This window comes from Perca fluviatilis, chromosome 15, assembly GCF_010015445.1.
Source record: "Perca fluviatilis chromosome 15, GENO_Pfluv_1.0, whole genome shotgun sequence".
NCBI lineage: Eukaryota > Metazoa > Chordata > Actinopteri > Perciformes > Percidae > Perca > Perca fluviatilis.
Genome location: NC_053126.1, coordinates 38,788,389 through 38,808,615, shown reverse-complemented (window position 1 = coordinate 38,808,615; position 20,227 = coordinate 38,788,389). Strand labels below are relative to the sequence as shown.

General features: G+C 43.3%; 1 protein-coding gene across 1 annotated transcript; it reads left to right on the top strand.

Annotated features, from left to right (window-relative positions):
- The first annotated feature begins 1,295 nt into the window (after positions 1-1,295).
- Positions 1,296-19,781, top strand: LOC120573892 (deleted in malignant brain tumors 1 protein-like). The gene is made up of 9 exons (XM_039823795.1): positions 1,296-1,305; positions 5,408-5,494; positions 6,283-6,309; positions 6,423-6,710; positions 9,291-9,605; positions 9,697-9,984; positions 10,224-10,556; positions 18,662-18,753; positions 19,446-19,781. The coding sequence occupies exons 2-9, from the start codon at positions 5,455-5,457 to the stop codon at positions 19,563-19,565; spliced, it is 1,503 nt and encodes a 500-aa protein (XP_039679729.1). The 5' UTR covers positions 1,296-1,305; positions 5,408-5,454; the 3' UTR covers positions 19,566-19,781.
- The last annotated feature ends 446 nt before the right edge of the window (positions 19,782-20,227 follow it).

Genomic DNA, 20,227 nt, shown 5'->3' with positions numbered 1-20,227 from the left:
GGAACCAGCTCCCGATCTGGGGTCTGGGGGCAGAAACTGTCACCTCATTCAAGAATGAACTTAAAACTCTCCTATTTGATAAAGCTTATAGTTAGGAGTGAGGAGTTGCAGTGTTCACCTAACTGGCCCAACTGCTTCTCTTCATAATTGTTAGATTAATAATACATAACAAAGTAGGAGGAGGCAGGCCGGCCAAGCCAGATCCGCAGGGGGAGAGTTCTAAGCCCCAAAAAGCTACCTCTCCTTATGACCTGTCTCTCTTAGTTACCTGTTATAGTTACGCTGTTATAGTCCTAGACTGCCGGGGGACTTCCTTCCTTTGACACACTGAGCTGCTCTCTCCTCTCCCTTTCTATTACTGTTTCTATTACTGTTACTATTACTATTACTATTTGTGTGCAGCCCGTCCCAGAAATGCTTGTTACTAATCCTAGCTTCTGGGGAGTTTACTCCCCGGAGTCCTTATGCTTTTTTTTCCCCCAGCGTATTTCCTTGGAGAACGTTGGCACCAAGACCCTGGTTGCAGCTGTCGCCATGGTCCTGCTGCACTCCCTGCTGAGCTCAGCGATGCCCTGCAATGTCATGCTGCGTCCTGCTGAACCCTGCAGCTTCCCGCTACATCCAGTCACTGTTCCATTATTAATGTGACTACTATCGCCACTGTTCATCACACCCCCAACCGGCTCGTCAGACACCGCCTACCAAGAGCCTGGGTCTGTCCGAGGTTTCTTCCCAAGAGGGAGTTTTTCCTCGCCACTGTCGCACTGCTTGCTCTTGAGGGAATTACTGGAATTGTTGGAATTGTTGGGGCTTTGTAAATTATAGAGTGTGGTCTAGACCTACTCTATCTGTAAAGTGTCTCGAGATAACTTATGTTATGATTTGATACTATAAATAAAATTGAATTGAATTACTGTTTCCTGGGGATGATGTTAGTGAGATTGAAAACACCCTTAGTAATGAATTAGAAAGTGTAAGAGAGCGGCTCAGGGATAACAAGCTTTCAATAAATTTGGGTCAAACGAGTCAATCCTGTATAGAACTAGGAAGAATCTGTTGAGAACAAAAAGATTAAAAGTCTCTTGTAATGCATCTTAAAGTGTGTTTTAGAGAAGTGTTTCATAACAGGGAACTATATTGTCACACTCTGCTAAAATGTTACTTAAGTGTGCCAGGAACTTATGTTCCTGTTTCTCACTACAAGGCAAATAATATCCTTAAGCCATCCCCTGACACAGTGTCGTGTAGATTTTGTTCCTGCTTCGGTACAGTTGTTTGACAGGTGAACCCAGGAACAAACTGCAGGTAATGTAGCATAATTTTATTCTGTATTTATTAAATGTGAACCCATGTTAGTAGAGATGAGTTCAGAAGGGTAGTACTGCTGCCAGAGATAAAGTGCTGATGCCCACCTGGGGGCAAAACAAAGCCAAAATGTCAGATAGTTATTCAATCTGATGCATGAATTGAAGAGAGAGTCTGGGCTGTTTCTAGAGAATCTCACCTCAGAACAAAACCCACAGAGGAGGAAATTGTGGATTTGTGAAATTTTTACGTCAGTCAAACCAGGTGTATCTCCCATCTCCATGGTCAAATCAGTTCATTTCATTTAAATACCTTTGGGAAAATTGCTTCTCGAGCGGCGTTCTTACATCTGGGTGCTCCCTGACACTTCCCTCTGCTCTCTGGATTCTACACAAGATATATTGCTATGTAGCTAGTCTATATATCGACAATGGTTCATTCACCCGAGCAATGTTTAGGGCTATAAATGTCAAGTTATAAAGGAAAAGTGGAAGGTGCAACAAGGCAGGCCTGCTTAAATAGCTAATGTTACTGTATTGTGTCAACAGTTAACTTCATTTATAATTGTATGTGGCGTTATCTTTTACGGGGTGCAAATGTTCCACCAAAACAAGTTCCTTCCTGAGACTATTTAGCAGAGCCACCGTCGCTGCGTCTGGAGCTTAGCGCCGCCCAAGACCATTGGGATTGGATTAAAGAAATGCAAACAAACCCTGACCATTTATGTGAATGAGTATATGCTCATATAGCCAGACCTTCCTCCACGGCGCTGTGGAGGAGGGTCTGGCTAGTCCACACAGCATTCCTGGATGGGAGAAAAACGTGCTCTGGTTTATTGGTATTTCTTTAAACCAATCACAATCTTCTTGGGCGGTGCTAAGCTCCGGACGGAGCCACAGTGACTCAGGAAGGAACTTGTTTTGGTGGAACATGTGTACGTTCAAAAGTAGTTTTAGTCGTGCAACAGAAAACTCAGATTGGACAGATAGTCTAGCTAGCTGTCTGGATTTACCCTGCAGAGATCTGAGGAGCAGTTAACCATAGTCCTCACAAATCCACCGGAGTTTAGAACGCCAACACAAATAAAGAGGAAGGGGACGGACATCCGATGGCAACGGAGCAAATCCGGAAATGAAATGTTGTCAATACAGACTAGGCAATGCAAGACTACTCTGTAGCTTAACATCGTTAAAGTAGCCTACAGCTCTAGCAGGGAAGTAGCTGTTTTTTAAAGTGGAATGAGACAAGTTTTCAACTAGCAAGATGTGTGATTATCGACTCCTTGATCATAACAAATTACTGTAACTTTTAGGAAAGGCCACCGCAATTCTCTGTTTAGATGATCAAACCTCCAGTGTTATCTAGCGTGCTAGTGAGCCATCCTCTTCCCAGAATTATGTCCGACGGCAGAACTGCATAGTGAAATGCAATCGATATGCACATAATATAACAAACAAACAACACATTTTCTTGCGATGGCCTTTCTAAAATGAGCAATAGGGAAAGTTGCAGTATCATGTTATGAACGAGGAGTTGATGAGCAGCGTAGCTAGCTAGTTGAAATACACACACTGATGATGATTAAAACACCGCAGTGGGTGCTTTATATGGGTCAGATGTGACTAAGACTTTCAGTTTGTATAAATATCTTTTTCTCTTTTGAGAGGTGATCTAAACACTTGTGGGTTGTGAAAGATGAAGATTTGACAGGCTTGTGCAGCAGCTCTATGGAGTTCCCAGTGTGTTTTGCCCGCCAGGTCTGCACACAGTCACATGACTGAAAACTATGAATAAAGGCTCTGAAAACACACTAAATCCAGCAAGAAAAAGTTGCCGATGTGTGCATACACACATGTCAAAAACGAATGATAAAATTTTAAAAATCACATTTGTTTTTTTAGTTGATATTTTTAAACTTGATTCTCCTACAAAACAATTCCTTACATAGCCCCTCCTTTAACTTTCATGTAGACTAACAAGATATGGTACAAATATCTAACAAGTGGAGACATACAAAAAAGCCTCTCGGGGGTTTGCCCTAAACTCAACATGAACTCAGCCATTTTGAATTTACTGTGCCATTTTGGTAAATATTTCACCATTTCCAGGCGTTGTACTTTAATAAACTCCTCCTACAGGTTTACCCCAATCAAATTAAAAAATATCCCCCCTGGAAGGGGTTAGCCATATGTGTATTTGTTTGTGTGTACTGTGAGAGCAACAAAAAGTCCAACTCCCTGTAAGTCAGGCTTGTGCAAAATTCTGAATTTCAGAATTGGCCTCCATTCAATTCATGAATTGGAATTTGAAGTAAATTGACTCCGCCCCACAGGAAATTGAATTTGAATTGGAATTGGAATGACAGGAAGTGGAATTAAATTCATTGCAATTCGAAGAAATTCCACACAGTCACACAACAGAAAGAATGTGTTGAAGCTCACATACTGTACATTCAGTGTTAGGAAGGTTACTTTGGAAATCTAATTGCTTACTGTTATAAGTTATCCATTGTAAATGTGGTTTGGATTACTTTATTTGGATTACTTTATCAATGTAAAGCAATTTCCTTTCAATTTGATTAGTAACTAATTGAATTACACGTTACCTCAGTAATACAACTAAATACAATTACATTAATTTAGCAATTTAATAACATCATTTCATTACACGTAACTAGTCACTCCTCAACCCTGTATACATTCTGTTCCAGAATATAGATAATGATCAAATTCTTGAAATAAATTACCCCCTCAATGTTGTTTAATTAGTTTTGTTCCAATGTTATTTTCATTTCAAAGTAATCAAATAACACCACCACTTCATTCTGGTTTGGCTGGATTGTGTAACCGCTGGTTTCACAGTCCATCAAGATTTCCTGATTTTTTTCTTCTGTAAGAAAAAAGTCCCTCAATGTAGATCACTCTTTAAGAGAACAAATATTTCTATTAATTCCACAATTGACAAGAATTGTGTTCTTGATTTACAATAAGTAATAAGTAAAAAGTGTGCTTGCATTATTTTAAACACATAAGATATCCAGTGTTTGGGGGTAACTCCTTGCGAAGTAATGCCATAATATAATCACATTTGGCTGTAACAGAGTAATGTAACACATTAAGTTTGCTGTTACTGTTGTGTTGTGAGTTGAAGGTGTGTTTAAGCCCTTTATGAGCTATATGACAGGCTCTTGCTGTGTTGCGCTACAGTAATGTAATGAGTAGAGTAATGAGTTACTATCCACAGAGTATAATATAATAATACCATCAAGAGATGGTTTTCAAAATAAAAGACTGTCTGTCTGTTAACTTACTTGTAGATGCCTTTTGAAATTTGAAGTAGCCTTTATGGAGCCACAGACTGGAACACTGCAGTGCTTGCATATGGCTCTGTCGTTTCCAGGTGTTTGTGTTGGAATTGGTTCTTCAAAATGAACTTTTACAGATGACCTTTTATGCCTGCTATTATTTTCCATGTTGCTGTTATTACAGGTGTCAAATCTATAAACATTTATAATCTGAAGTTGTAAGGGACTTCTGAAACTTAAAAAGTCCAGTGTTGACCATCAAATTGTGTAGAAAAGAAGCTTTCAAACAAATGTCCACCTCAAATGTTTTTGGTAACTATTTTAAATACTTGGTTAAAGTAAAGCATTCTGGGAAATGGAGTCATGTTCCATCATGTTCCACAAAATTACAATTACAATAAATCAAACTTAATTATTTGTTTTGTGACTAGAGCTTTTAACATTCATTGTTGGGGGAAAACATTTCCTGTTAATTTAATCTGTACAAGTAGTTCAAACTATCATTCATAGAATATGTAATGCAATCATATCTGACATATATTGTAAAGCTTAATTGTTAAACACTTCACTTAAATTATGTATATGAATTTCTTTGAATTTTTATTGAATTGCAATTCTGCCTCCTTTAATTCAAATTCAAATTGTAATTCTAGATCCTGTTTATGACATCAATTCAAATTCAATTCAAATTCAAGAATTGAATTGGAATTTAGGAGTCATTCTCAATTCAATTCTGAATTGTGCACAAGCCTGCTGTAAGTGTTCTGTGACGGTAACCGAACCTCTTCCTGTTCGCAGATACACTGAGGACAGCACACAGGGTTATCACAGAAGACCACCTGGACATGGATCACCTGTTTGTGCTGCTGCTGCTGTGCAGCTCTGGTAGGACTGCTTTAAAGATGATGTGTTGTCATCATAAACTGTAAACCATAGACCAGAGCCCAGACAGGGCAGCTGGGCTGGGGGCCGGCGACAGGGCAGCTGGGCTTGGGGCTGGCAACAGGGCAGTTGGGCTGGGGGCTGGCAACAGGGCAGCTGGGCTGGGGGCAGGCGACAGGGCAGCTGGGCTGGGGGCTGGCAACAGGGCAGCTGGGCTGGGGGCTGGCAAATGGAGCAGCCAGGCTGGGGGCCGGCAGAGTTCAATTTAATTAAGAAAATAAACTTACAGCTCTAAGAACTAAGAAATAAGGGGACATGAATCACTGGACAATAAGAGACTTCAGAACAGACAATCATAAAGACGGGAAAAAAAAAAAGCAGGAAGCTGAACAAGACGATACAGAAAAAATTACACTTCAAAATGAAACAGGAAACTCAGGATCATGACAGCAGATTTTCTTAAGTGCTGCAGAACTCCACCTTCCCCCAAACTTTCAGCTTTGTTGCTCAATGATTTCACCATAGCACATTAGATTAGGTACAGGTTAGTTAAAGATAATTACATAATGATTTCTTTAAATTCCTACCAAACAGCAGACTTGTGTTCTGTGTATTTACATGTTCATATCACCGATAGTAAACTGGTAAAATGACTCCTGAGGGAGTTCAATGAGGTTTCTGAGCTGCTAAAAGTTTCTTTACAGAACAACCTGAAAGTGTTTGTTCTGTCCACCGCTGTGGTCAAATAATGCTGCTTTATATTGTTGTTTACCTTCTGATTTTCTCATCAGGACTCCAGGCTGAAGGAGAACTAACAGGTACACAGAGAAATAAGAGAAATAAAGAATAATTAAAGCAGAATCAGCGGTTTCAGTTTGATCTTCTCTTAATTCAATTCACTAATTTTTCTGACTTTCTGGTTTCTGTTTAGAGTCTGTGAGGTTGGTGGGAGGAAACAGTCGCTGTGCAGGAACACTGGAGGTGAAACATCTGGGAGAATGGAGACCAGTGGAGGGTCACAGTGCCTGGACCCTGAAAACAGTAGATTTTGTTTGCAGAAAGTTGGCCTGTGGCTCTGCTGTTTCTGTAGGAGAGAGAGAAGAGTCCTCACGCAGATCTGTGTGGAGGATCCCATATGAATGTGTTCCGAATGCATCTGATCTGGGGAAGTGTGCATCATCAATTTCCCATTCCACCCTCCTGACTCTCAACTGCTCAGGTAAGCCGATCAGTGACATAATCTATGACATCATCTATGACAGTAATGTTCCCAGGTTGACACACACATGCATCAGCTAGAATGGCAGCAGACTGTCTCCAGAAGCTATGACGGAGTCTGATGAGCTGCTGGGTCAGTAAATCAGCTGCTGAATGCACCAATATATACAGTGCTCAGCATAAGTGAATACACCCATGCTAAAGTTGACTAAAAACACTTTTCTTTGTGAATGAATAATGTTTCATAAATAAATAAATGTTCTTCCTTAAAATACAGGGGGCATAAGTGAGTACACCCCTATGTTAAATTCCCATAGAGGCAGGCAGATTTTTATTTTTAAAGGCCAGTTATTTCATGGATCCAGGATACTAAGCATCCTGATAAAGTTCCCTTGGTCTTTTGAATTAAAATACCCCCCCCCTCCACATCATCACATACCCTTCACCATACCCCCATATCATCACATACCCTTCACCATACCTACAGATTGGCAGCATGGGGTACTTTCCATAAAATCATCTCTCAATGCAAATCAAACCAGCTATTAGGCTAAATGAAATAAAACCATGCCAATCTCTAGGTGTGGTGAAGGTAACTTTAGCATGGGTGTATTCACTTATGCTGAGTACTGTATATCTGCAGATATGAAAGATACATGTCCACTGCTTCAGGAGTCCCCTGGGCCGACCAGCAACCAGCCTGAAATGACTCCTTCAAATGCAGCGAGTAATGAACAGACATGTATTTTAGGGAAACAAAACAACCGTTACACAAATGCATGGCCCTACACAGAGGCCATGACCTCAGGTCAAGACTCAGCAGTGTACTTACATCTGAAGGATGAAGGGCTCTTTTGAGGACCACCAGGTACACCTTTTAGTCAGATTGGATGGGTGGTTTGATAGGGGCATAAAGGAAGCTATCTACTAATTTCCCTACCACTCAGTCACAACTGAGGAGGTCCCTTAGCCTGGTTGACACCAGACCCTTCTCAGTTGTAACTGAGAGTGGGTCTGGGGAAGCTTCATTGACAGTTCATTTCCAAAGGCGCCACCAACAGACGCGCCCCGCAAAAGGCCTCTGGACACATTGGATAGTCCTTAAACCAATCAGACCAACAATCGGGGTTAGTAGCGACAGCACCATCAATAGGTTGCTGTCCTTCGATGGCCGTCAAGTTGAATGTAAACCAAAAGTTGCTTGCCGTTACTGCGCTATCATCATCATGTAAAGCCTGCCTCAACGGTTATGATTGGTGTCTTGATTTGGAAAAATTTGAAATGGGCTTGACTGGGCTCTTGGCCAGACTGACTTGCAGAGCAAATCTCAAATTTGCCGGAAGTTCATCAGGGTTTTCCCAGGCTAGAGGTCCCTCAGATTAAAGAGATGAAGCGTCTTAAAGAACCTTAACCAAGTTTAGCTCCCCTTCCATTTAATCTTCCTTAAACTCCTTCTCAGGCACGAATACCTGTTAGGCCGGGGGCTCGTCAGTATCTCCACTCCCACGTGGCTTCCTTCACCCTGGGAAAACTCCTTCAAAGGATAGAGTCCAGCCCCTGTCCATTTTAAGGCCTTGACACACCAACACGATTATCGGCCGTCGGACAGTCTGGCGGGTCGGTGACTCGAATCTGTTTGGTGTGTTCCGTGCCGCCATCGGCCTTCATTTGGACGATTGACCGCGTTGAATCGGAAGGCGGGCAGTCGGATTCAATGACCAATGTGATTGGTGGAGTACTAACCCGGAAATGACGAGCGGGATGAGCCTGACGAATGCCTCTCTGACAAAAATCTTTTAAACTGACCTTTGTCGATCTGAAATGAAGACAGATTCAGCAACTGCATGGCCTATTTCTCACTTAAAATGTTTTCAGAAACACGTTTCGGTGAACTATTTTTGTAAAATATGAGATTGTATTCCGAAAGAGCCACCATTATGATTGCCAGACCCACTTGACTCATTCGTCCAATCAGCTGCCGGTTTCATTTTTTGGGCGACGATACAAATTAGCACTGCCCACTGTTATGGAGACGAATTACATCTCGCGCATGCGCAGAACATACTCTCAAGTCAGCGTCGCTTTGGTGTGTTCGAGGCACTTTTTTACCGAATTCAGAGAGGCAGTCAGTCCGACTGCCTTTTCTGCGGGAAGGTCGGCCGTCAGGTTGGTGTGTCAGAGCCTTTAGATTTAAGGGATCATTTTCTGGATCACAGATCCTTTCAGAAAAATAAGAAAGCGTGAAAACGTTTTTAACTTGTCTGTGTGGAGAGGAAAGATTGTGAAGTACCGGAGCAGAAGGAACAGAACAGAAGTATATGCCGATGATGATGATGTGTTATAGTTTGAAAACATGTTAAGTCTTCAGAAATGGAAAATAATAATTAGAGTGTATTACATGTAAATGTGATGTAACATTGTTGCAGTCTGTGGTTTTATAAAGATGTATTCTGCTGTGATCAGCTTCTGTTGGAACTGTGCTGAGTCCAGTTTGAAACTGAGTTGTTGTTTCATGACATCTTTTTATTTTGTGTCTGGTGTCTTTTCTCTCTATCTATGTTATCTTCTATCATCTCTCCAGACTCTGTCAGGCTGGTGAATGGGACCAGTCTGTGCTCAGGCAGACTGGAGGTGAAGACTAACCCGTCTACCCAGCGCTGGTCCACAGTGTGTGAAGCTGACTTTGACCAGCAGGATGCAGAGGTGGTCTGTAGGGAGCTTGGCTGTGGGCCTCCTTCAGTCCTCCAGGGGGCACTCTATGGAGAAGTGGAGGCTCCAATGAGGACCAAAGAGTTCCAGTGTGGAGGCACTGAGTCTGCTCTCCTGGAGTGTGGAAGCTCAGGCTCAGATAGAAACACCTGCTCACCTGGAAAAGCTGTTGGACTCACCTGCCCAGGTAGAAGAGGAGCTGCAGCTTTGATTTGGTTATTTTCTCTTCTAATGAAACACTTTGTTCTTTTGCTGATGCCTCTCTGGTTTCTGTTCAGAGCCTGTCAGGTTGGTGGGAGGAGCCAGTCGCTGTACAGGAACACTGGAGCTGAAATATAAGGGAGAATGGAGACCAGTGAATGACTATTATTCTGTCCTGACCCTGAAGGAAGCAGCTGCTGCCTGCAGAGAGTTGGACTGTGGCTCTGCTCTTTCTGTAGGAAAGAGAGAGTCCTCACGCAGACCTGTGTGGTTAGTCTTGTCAAGCTGTGTTCATTCTGGATCTGCTCAGAGGGGGTGTGCAACATCATTTTACTCTTCCTTCATACAGGATCTCATCTGCTCAGGTAGGCCCATCTGATGTTAGGGATCATTTTCTAAACAGACAGATTTTTACTCTGGGTCACAGATCTTCTCAAATAAATAAGAGTGAAATGTTTGAATTTCTCTGTGGAGAGCAAACATTTGGTGTACCTGGACAGAAGGAACAGAACAGAGTAATATGCAGATGATGATGTTGAGTTATTGTTTGACATGTTAAATGTGCTAAAAATGAAAATGTCTGTCTGTGTCTCTGTGTTTCCAGACCTGCTGCTTCAGCCCGACATCTCTGTGTCCTCCTCCATAGTCTGGGTCTCCGAGGAGGCCCAGCAGCAGGGATTCCAGGTGTTCTGGCACTCAAACTTCACCATTAGCTGCTCCATCCAGCCACAGTACCCAGGAGGCTCCTTCCAGCTCACCTTCACCTCCTCCAACTCAACACACAACTACACCCAGCCAGCTGTCAATCACTCTGCCCACTTCCTGTTTCTTGCTGCAAAGCCCACCCACCAAGGAAGCTACAGCTGTGTTTATCACCTCTATGTTTTCTCTCATAATTTCTTCTCTGAGAGCCGTCTGCTCTCTCTCAGCGTCATAGGTAAGCAGACTGTTTACAGGTTTGGAGAAGATGAATGGTCCAAACTGAGTGAAAATGATCAGCTGACAACATGTTTCTGGATTGACACTGTGACGAATATCATCTTGTGTCATATAATAACCATACTTATACAAAGTGTTTAAATGGCAACAATAAACAAACTGAAGGACAGAGCATGTGTGGTTTCCAGAATAACTCTGGTTCTCTGAGAACTGAGTGAGGTGTTTCACTATGAGAAGCACCTTGTTCTGACGTGACCAATCACAAAGCTCCACTGCCACCACATCTGTCCTAACATCCTTTAGCCCCTAACTCGCCATTTTCATGTGTAGTTCCTCCACCTGACAGAAACAGGTAGGGTGGGTGCTCTGATACCTCAAACCTGTTTTATGCTTTTTGCGGTGAGTGCAGTCAGGGCGGTGTGGACAGTGATTTTACGGAACTGCAGCCTGGGGAGACTGTGTGCAAAGGCCCTGATCTGAGCTGTGCACATTTAAGCTTTTGTAACCCTGACTGGGTCTCACAGAACGGGTTGCAATGATTGGCTACAGAAGAAGAACTCCATTCTTGGAGCCGCTCTGACTGCTTTGACCACTTCAGTATAAATACGGATGTACGGATGATGACGGTTCCTGGCAATCATGTGCACTGTCTACACCACTCTGACCAGGCTGACAGCGAGAAGCATGAAACCAGTCACTCAGTGCTCAGAGAACCGGGATATCATGGAAACATTTTCCAACCTCACTCACTATCTCACTGTGGGAAATATGGTCCACCCCCAAACTGCAGGAGGACCGACACCCTCCTCGTGAGTTAATACCTGCCCAGGGTGCCTAACAGCAGCACAAATATCCCCCACAGAAATGCTCCTGAGTCCATGAACCAGTCATACCCCTGGAGGCTGTAACTCACAGCTTTTATCATCCAGCAGGAGATGCTCCACTACCCAGAGGATAGAAAGATGCTGGCCAGGTAGAAGCTTGCCTCTATGACCTCTTTTACACCAACAACCAGGGTTGGACCCTGATTATATGATCAGGGTTCAACCCTTCTTTTTGAAATTCAATCCAAGCCAGTCAACATGGGTATCTCCCTGGTCATGACAATTCAGAGATCATCTGGGTCACAACCCAGGAGCAATGCATAACAATTACCTTAAGTGTTAGAAATGGGCGGGGCTTTACACGTCATATTCAGTGAACAGCTAACATCACATACTCCCGTCCATCTGTACAGTATATCACAAGAACTATATGTCAAGCTATAAAAGCTACTTGAAATCAGTTCAGTAGAGCGAGAAATAAATAAAGCTTATTTTATGATTGTTTCGCAGTGATTACGTTCTAAAGCACAAATAATAACCATCAAACACTTATTAGATGATTTTGTGCAGACTAGGAAGTAGGTATTATCGATTTTTGACTATTTAAGATGAGGGGAGAACATTTCTCTTTGTTAGATTTCACTAAGGGTAAAGTTGGGCTTTTCTGTTGGCTTCACAACTCATTTTCTAAAAAAAAGACAGCTGGGTTTTTACAGGCATTGCCTACCGCTCTGTATAGCACTCTGCAACATGCACGCCGTTCTGCTGTTGTTGAAGCTGCCTGCATGAACTCAGCGTAAAGTGCAGTAAGACAAAATGTGTTTTTGTTTATCAAAGCGTGTGGCAGACTGCCCCACTCTCATTTCCCACCAATCACATAATTTGTCCCGCCCCAGCTGTTAGCAACCCAGGTTGTGTGCAATTCACATTGAAATTGATCCTATCTTGATCCACCCCACGTGGCAACCTGGGTTGAGAAGGAGATTACATCGAGGAGGGTTACCCCATTCAAACACAGTCAACTTGGGTATAACCCTGATTGAGCCATCGGTATGAAAGGAGTATATAAGAAGTCCACGACACACAGAGCTGGTTGGTCTTCCTTTAGGTCTGTCTGTAGATGCATCAGGTTTGCACTGTTTTGCATGGGGCAGAGAACTTTACTCACCGATAATTCTCAGTGGTGGTGATCGATTTTGTAATCGTATCGCCTGAGGCCGCATGTTTTGGACACTCAAATAAAGAGAGGGGCAAAGCTGTCACCAGATCACCATCTGATCAGTCTCTCCAGGATTTTGCGATGTCGCAATCACAACAATTCACGCAAATTCAACCAATCACCGTGAATTTGGTGCGACTCGCAATTTTGACCAATCACCGCAATTTTTCCGCAAATTTGAGCAATAACCGGAGTTTCCCATGACCTCAACCAATCCCAGCAGTCCCACGTGCCAGACTTTGGGTCAGTAAGTGGCTATGAGAGCCACTGACCAAGAGGGAGTGAGAACAGGTTGACGTAACACGAACATCTCACATCTCACATCTCACATTTACCAACAAAATGTACAGCGAATAACAACAAACAATTAAAGCTGCGAGCAGCGATGGACGGGCCCTCGCGCCTCGGCGCGCGTCGGGGTTACCGGCGGACGCCGCTCCTTGCGACCGTGCGTTCGCGCGGCACTCAGACGCCGCAAATCGTCACCAATGAAAAGGGAACTCCCCTCCGAGTTCAACGATACCTCACACAAGACTCTAAGTCATACGGTTCAAACGGTTGTGAAAAGGGGCGTGGCTAAAGCATAGGGGGCGGGTCAGACCATCACCAATTAAAACGGAAGTCTCTGCTGAGTTCAATGATACCACACACAAGACTCTACCTTGGATGGGTCAGCATGTATGAAAGGGGGCGTGGCTTGAACATAGGGGGCGGGCCAAACAATTACCAATGAAGAAGGAAGTCTCTGCTGAGTTCAACGATACCTCACACAAGGGTCTACATTAAACAGGTCATTAGTTATAAAAGGGGGCGTGGCCTAAACATAGGGGGCGGGCCAAACCATCACCAATGAAGAAGGAAGTATCTGCTGAGTTCAATGATACCTCACACAAGGGTATACCTTAAACGGTTCAAACGTTATGAAAGGGGGCGTGGCCTATGTGAGTGGGCGTGGCCATATTATAGGGGGCGGCTCAGTATCACATGTAGACAACACATTCTAAGTTTCATGTAAATCGGATGATGTTTGTCATATAAGGCACATTTCCTGTTGCCAGCGGGGGGCGCTATGATCAAAAGTCAATTTTGGCCTGTAGGTGTCCTCAGGCCCGGACCCTTGTCAATCGTGAGAAATTTCGGGCAGATACGACAACGTACACTCAAGTTACAACAACGTCTTTGTTCATCGCTAAACACTCAAAATGGCCGCCACGCCATGCCCATACCGTCTGACGAAAAGTTTTTCTTTTAATAACTTTTCATCGTTAAGGTGTTGGGATGGTACAGTCCAAGTTTGAAGTCCATCGGATGAAATCTCTAGGAGGAGTTCGTTAAAGTATAGCACCTTGACTTTTAGGCCTACTTCCTGTTGCCACTAGGGGGCGCTATGACTTTAAGTAAATATCGGCCGTTATTTGTCCTCAGGGTTGGACTCTTATGAATCTTGAAAAGCTTCGAGGTAATCGGACAACGTACACTCGAGTTACACCCACTTCCTGTTTCGGCGGCGATACGCACAAAATGGCCGCCCCGCCACGGCCACGCCCTATGACGAAAAGTTTTTCTTTTAACAACTTTTCATCTTTAATATCTTAAGATGGCACAGACCGAGTTTGAAGTTGATCGGATGAAATCTCTAGGAGGAGTTCGTTAAAGTACGACATGTGGAAATGGCCAAAATCGCACTAATTTCGAACTTTGAAATCAAAATGGCGGACTTCCTGTTGGGTTTAGGGTATGGCTCTAATGACCTTTCTTGTACATCTTGACATGATACATATGTGTACCAAGTTTCGTGAGTCTACGTTAAACGCACTGCAGGGGCTCAATTTTCTTAACTTTCTAGGGGGCGCTAGCGAGCCATTTTTGTGCGCCTATTCCCGAAACCCTTAAAATACGTAAATTTTCACCAGACTTGATGCGACCACCAAATTTGGTGAGTTTTTGAATATGTTAAGGCCCTCAAAAAGGCAATTCATTTGATGGGAAAAAGAAAGAAAGAAAGAAAGAAAGAAAGAAAGAAAGAAAGAAAGAAAGAAAGAAAGAATAATTCCTTCAGTTTCGATAGGGCCTTCACCGCTGTCGGCGCTCGGGCCCTAATTAAAGCTGCGAGCAGCGATGGACGGGCCCTCGCGCCTCTGCGCGTGTCGGGGTTACCGGCGGACGCCGCTCCTTGCAACCGTGCATTTGCGCGGCACTCAGACGCCACAAACCGTCACCAATGAAAAGGGAACTCCCCGCTGAGTTCAACGATACCTCACACAAGACTCTACGTCATAAAGGTTCATTAGCTGTGAGAGGGGGCGTGGCTAAAGCATAGGGGGCGGGCCCAACCATCACCAATTAAAAATGAAGCCTCTGCTGAGATGAATGATACTTCACACAAGGGTATACCTTAAACGGTTCAAATGTTATGAAACGGGGCGTGGCTTATGCATAGGGGGCGGACCAAACCATCACCAATGAAGAAGGAAGTCTCTGCTGAGTTCAATGATACCTCACAAAAGACTCTACCTTAGATGGGTCAGTATTTATTAAAAAGGGCGTGGCTTCAACATAGGGGGCGGGCCAAACCATCACCAATGAATAAGGAAGTCTCTGCTGAGTTCATTGATACCTCACACAAGGGTCTATCTTAAATGGTTCAAATTTTAAGAAAGGGGGCGGGGCTTCAACATAGGGGGGGGGGGGGGTCAAACCATCACCAATGAAGAAAGAAGTCTCTGCTGAGTTCAATGACACCTCACACAAGACTCTACCTTAAACGGTTCAAATGTCATGAAAGGGGGCGTGGCCTGAGTGAGTGGGCGTGGTCATATTATAGGAGGCGGCTCATTATCACATGTGGACCACACATTCTAAGTTTCATGTAAATCGGATGATGTTTGTCATATAAGGCGCATTTCCTGTGGCCAGGGGGGGGCGCTATGACCAAAAGTCAATTTTGGCCTGTAGGTGTCCTCAGGCCTGGACCCTTGTCCATCGTGAGAAATTTCGGGCAGATACGACAACGCATTACCTCAAGTTACAACAACTTCTTTGGTCATCGCTAAACACTCAAAATGGCCGCCACGCCACGCCCACACCGTCTGACGAAAAGTTTTTCTTTTAATAACTTTTCATCGTTAAGGTGTTGGGATGGTACAGACCAAGTTTGAAGTCCATCGGATGAAATCTCTAGGAGGAGTTCGTTAAAGTATAGCACCTTGACTTTTAGGCCTACTTCCTGTTGCCACTAGGGGGCGCTATGACTTTAAGTAAATATCGGCCTTTATTTGTCCTCAGGGTTGGACTCTTATGAATCCTGAAAAGTTTCGAGGTTATCGGACGACGTACACTCGAGTTACACCCACTTCCTGTTTCGGCGGCGAAACGCACAAAATGGCCGCCCCGCCACGGCCACGCCCTATGACAAAAAGTTTTTCTTTTAACACCTTTTCATCTTTAACATCTTAAGATGGCACGGACCGAGTTTGAAGTTGATCGGATGAAATCTCTAGGAGGAGTTCGTTAAAGTACGACATGTGGAAATGGCCAAAATCGCACTAATTTCGAACTTTGAAATAGAAATGGCGGACTTCCTGTTGTGTTTAGGGTATGGCTCTAATTAAGTTTTTTGTACATCTTGACATGTTACATATGTGTACCAAGTTTCGTGAGTCTACGTTAAACGGACTGCAGGGGCTCAATTTTCTTAACTTTCTAGGGGGCGCTAGCGAGCCATTTTTGTGCGCCTGTTCCCGAAACCCTTAAAATACGTAAATTTTCACCAGACTTGATGCGACCGCCAAATTTGGTGAGTTTTTGAATATATTAAGCCCCTCAAAAAGCCAATTCATTTGACGGGAAAATAATAGAAGAAACAATAATAATTCCTTCAGTTTCAATAGGGCCTTCACCGCTGTTGGCGCTCGGGCCCTAATTAAAGCTGCGAGCAGCGATGGACGGGCCCTCGCGCCTCTGCGCGCGTCGGGGTTACCGGCGGACGCCGCTCCTTGCGACCGTGCATTCGCACGGCACTCAGACGCCGCAAATCGTCACCAATTAAAAGGGAACTCCCCGCCGAGTTCAACGATACCTCACACAAGACTCTACGTCATACGGTTCATTAGCTGTGAAAAGGGGCGTGGCTAAAGCATAGGGGGCGGGTCAAACCATCACCAATTAAAAAGGAAGTCTCTGCTGAGTTCATTGATACCTCACACAAGGGTCCATCTTAAAAAGTTCAAATTTTATGAAATGGGGTGGGGCTTAAGCATAGGGGGCGGGTCAAACCATAACCAATTAAAAAGGAAGTCTCTGCTGAGTTCAATGACACCTCACACGAGTCTCTACCTTAAACGGTTCAAATGTTATGAAAGGGGGCGTGGCCTGAGTAAGTGGGCGTGGTCATATTATAGGGGGCGGCTCAGTATCAAATGTAGACCACATATTCTAAGTTTCATGTAAATCGGATGATGTTTGTCATATAAGGCACATTTCATGTTGCCAGCGGGGGGGCGCTATGACCAAAAGTCAATTTTGGCCTGTAGGTGTCCTCAGGCCCGGACCCTTGTCAATCGTGAGAAATTTCGGGCAGATACGACAACGTACACTCAAGTTACAACAACTTCTTTGTTCATCGCTGAACACTCAAAATGGCCGCCACGCCACGCCCACACCGTCTGACTAAAAGTTTTTCTTTTAATAACTTTTCATCGTTAAGGTGTTGGGATGGTACAGACCAAGTTTGAAGTCCATCGGATGAAATCTCTAGGAGGAGTTCGTTTAAGTATAGCACCTTGACTTTTAGGCCTACTTCCTGTTGCCACTAGGGGGCGCTATGACTTTAAGTAAATATCGGCCTTTATTTGTCCTCAGGGTTGGACTCTTATGAATCCTAAAAAGTTTCGAGGTAATCGGACAACGTACACTCGACTTACACCCACTTCCTGTTTCAGCGGCGAAACGCACAAAATGGCCGCCCCGCCACGGCCACGCCCTAGACGAAAAGTTTTTCTTTTAACAACTTTTCATCTTTAACTTCTTAAGATGGCACAGACCGAGTTTGAAGTTGATCGGATGAAATCTCTAGGAGGAGTTCGTTAAAGTACGACATGTGGAAGTGGCCAAAATCACACTAATTTCGAACTTTGAAATCAAAATGGCGGACTTCCTGTTGGGTTTAGGGTATGGCTGTAATGACGTTTTTTGTACATCTTGACATGTTACATATGTGTACCAAGTTTCGTGAGTCTACGTTAAACGCACTGCAGGGGCTCAATTTTCTTAACTTTCTAGGGGGCGCTAGCGAGCCATTTTTGTGCGCCTATTCCCGAAACCCTTAAAATACGTAAATTTTCACCAGACTTGATGCGACCGCCAAATTTGGTGAGTTTTAGAATATGGTAAGGCCCTCAAAAAGCCAATTAATTTGACAGGAAAAAGAAAGAAAGAAAGAAAGAATAATTCCTTCAGTTTCAATAGGGCCTTCGCCGCTGTCGGCGCTCGGGCCCTAATAACAATGTAAAGATCAACAAGCCACTGGCAGAAATGTTCAAATTTGATTAATTCAATAAATTATTGTTTGTCTTAAATCCATCAGCCATTTTCATATTAGACGAACATTTGCAGCATCCTGAGCCTTGTTGGTTACTTGCGAAAACTCAAGAGTACTTTTATTCTCCCGAAAACAAGTTTATTTTCTTTTTAAGGAAGTATACCAAAAACAAATTACAATAGACATCACAACTTTTATTGCATTTTTTTACAAAAATTCCCGCAAAATCAGGAATTTTGGGCTGCAACAATCTCAAAAAAGGCCATGAAATACTGGAGAGACTGTCTGATGGTAAGTTGGGTCAGGGGGTGGGGGAAGACTCTGGACAGACCTGGTAATATGTCATCCAGGAGGTCTCGGAAGGTAGCAGCAGGGCACTGACGGGCCAAAGACCTGCAGTCTTTGGTGTGAAAGACGCAAAGCAGCGGGTGTGGGAGAAGTTCGGAGAAGATATGGAGAAAGACTTTCACAACTGTTGGACTCATATTGTGTGACATAATTAATATCCATGTGTTTATCAGATCCATCAGATTCAACACCTTTTATCATCAGAGTGGTCGTCCTGCTGCTGACTCTGCTGTTGGTGAACATTGCCCTTTACTTCTACTACAAGGTACAGACACTGTACTTGTACTGCCTGTTGTTTGGACCACTGTTTTTCAACCTGGGGGTCCTGACCCTCAATAGGGGTCGCCAAAGCTTTACAGGGGGCCGCAATGCCTTGTTGATTTAAGGAGGATAGAGAGAGGTTTATAAACTAAACGGTTAAAAGTTTGTAATACTATAATATATAATAACACTGCTTTAAAAATTGCTAAAAAATAACAGAAAACTCATTTATCCAATTCATCATCAAATCATGCAAATTAAAAACTCATCTCTGATGGAACATTCACAGAAATTAATCTGCTGATCAAAAATCCAAATCCCTAGTTTCCATCAAACTTCCTGCACTTCACTATTTGGGTTTAATCAGTGTTTATACCATTGTTATACAATATTACACTTAGTCAGTTTACTGAATGATAACAATAACCACCACCACTCCTAGTCATCCTGGACATAACATCTGCCCATACTATATATTATTTGTACATTCTGCACTAAACCATTCAGCCTTGTTTTCTTTATGCAACAGTTATGTTGTATGTATATATTTGTTTCTGTATTCATTGTTTATGTTAAATATGTTTGTTTGTTTGTTCATTAACATTCACCAAGGAAAATTCCACATCAGTGTAACTTGTATTGTGGCAATAAAGCCTTTTCTGATTCTGACATCTGTGTGCTGTAATGTGTCTCCAGGACAGCAGGGGGCAGAAGCCGGAAAGACAGGAGGACATGGAGCTGGACTATTATAACCTGGGTGTCCCTGCAGCCGAAGGAGGGCCGACGGAAGAGGAAGCAGCTCGGGGAGCAGAGTAGCACCTCGACTCAAACTTGATGTCTCACATAGCCAGACATTACTCCACAGTGCAGAGGAACAGATAACGTTAGTTTGACAGGGTTTGACAGACACCCTATCTCGGTTTAAAATCACTCACCGTTTGTCGGCTACAGCCGCTGAACAGGCTACATGGTTGTTTTGCCAAAGTTAAATTGCATGTTTCCATTATGAGGAAGCCTTTTAAAATGATATCATATTAGTAAACAGAATGTGCCTTTGGAACATTGGATGAATGGTTGCTGATAATGGGCAATGTTGAATTAAAGATCAGCCACTTCTTTCTACAACATTGGAGAACCCTTTTGCAATTCTATAAGCACATGATGTAATCTGAAAACTGCTGCCCTGATTAAAAAAACAATGCAACTGATCTCAGCTGGTATTCTGTCTGGAATGGAGTGGAATGCAGGTATGAGAGGTCACTAAAGTAGTTTTCCAGATGTCTGATTTCTCGAGAATACAACTTCTGAACAACTTGCGGTGTGAATGCTGTATGCTAAAAGGCAGACACTACACTGGATTATTGAATTGAATTATACCAATGTTTGAAAGTTGTGGAATATATATATATATGTATTTTAAAGCTGACAATAAAAACGATGGCTTCAATTTGGTAGAAGAAGCAGCTGAAGGAATATGA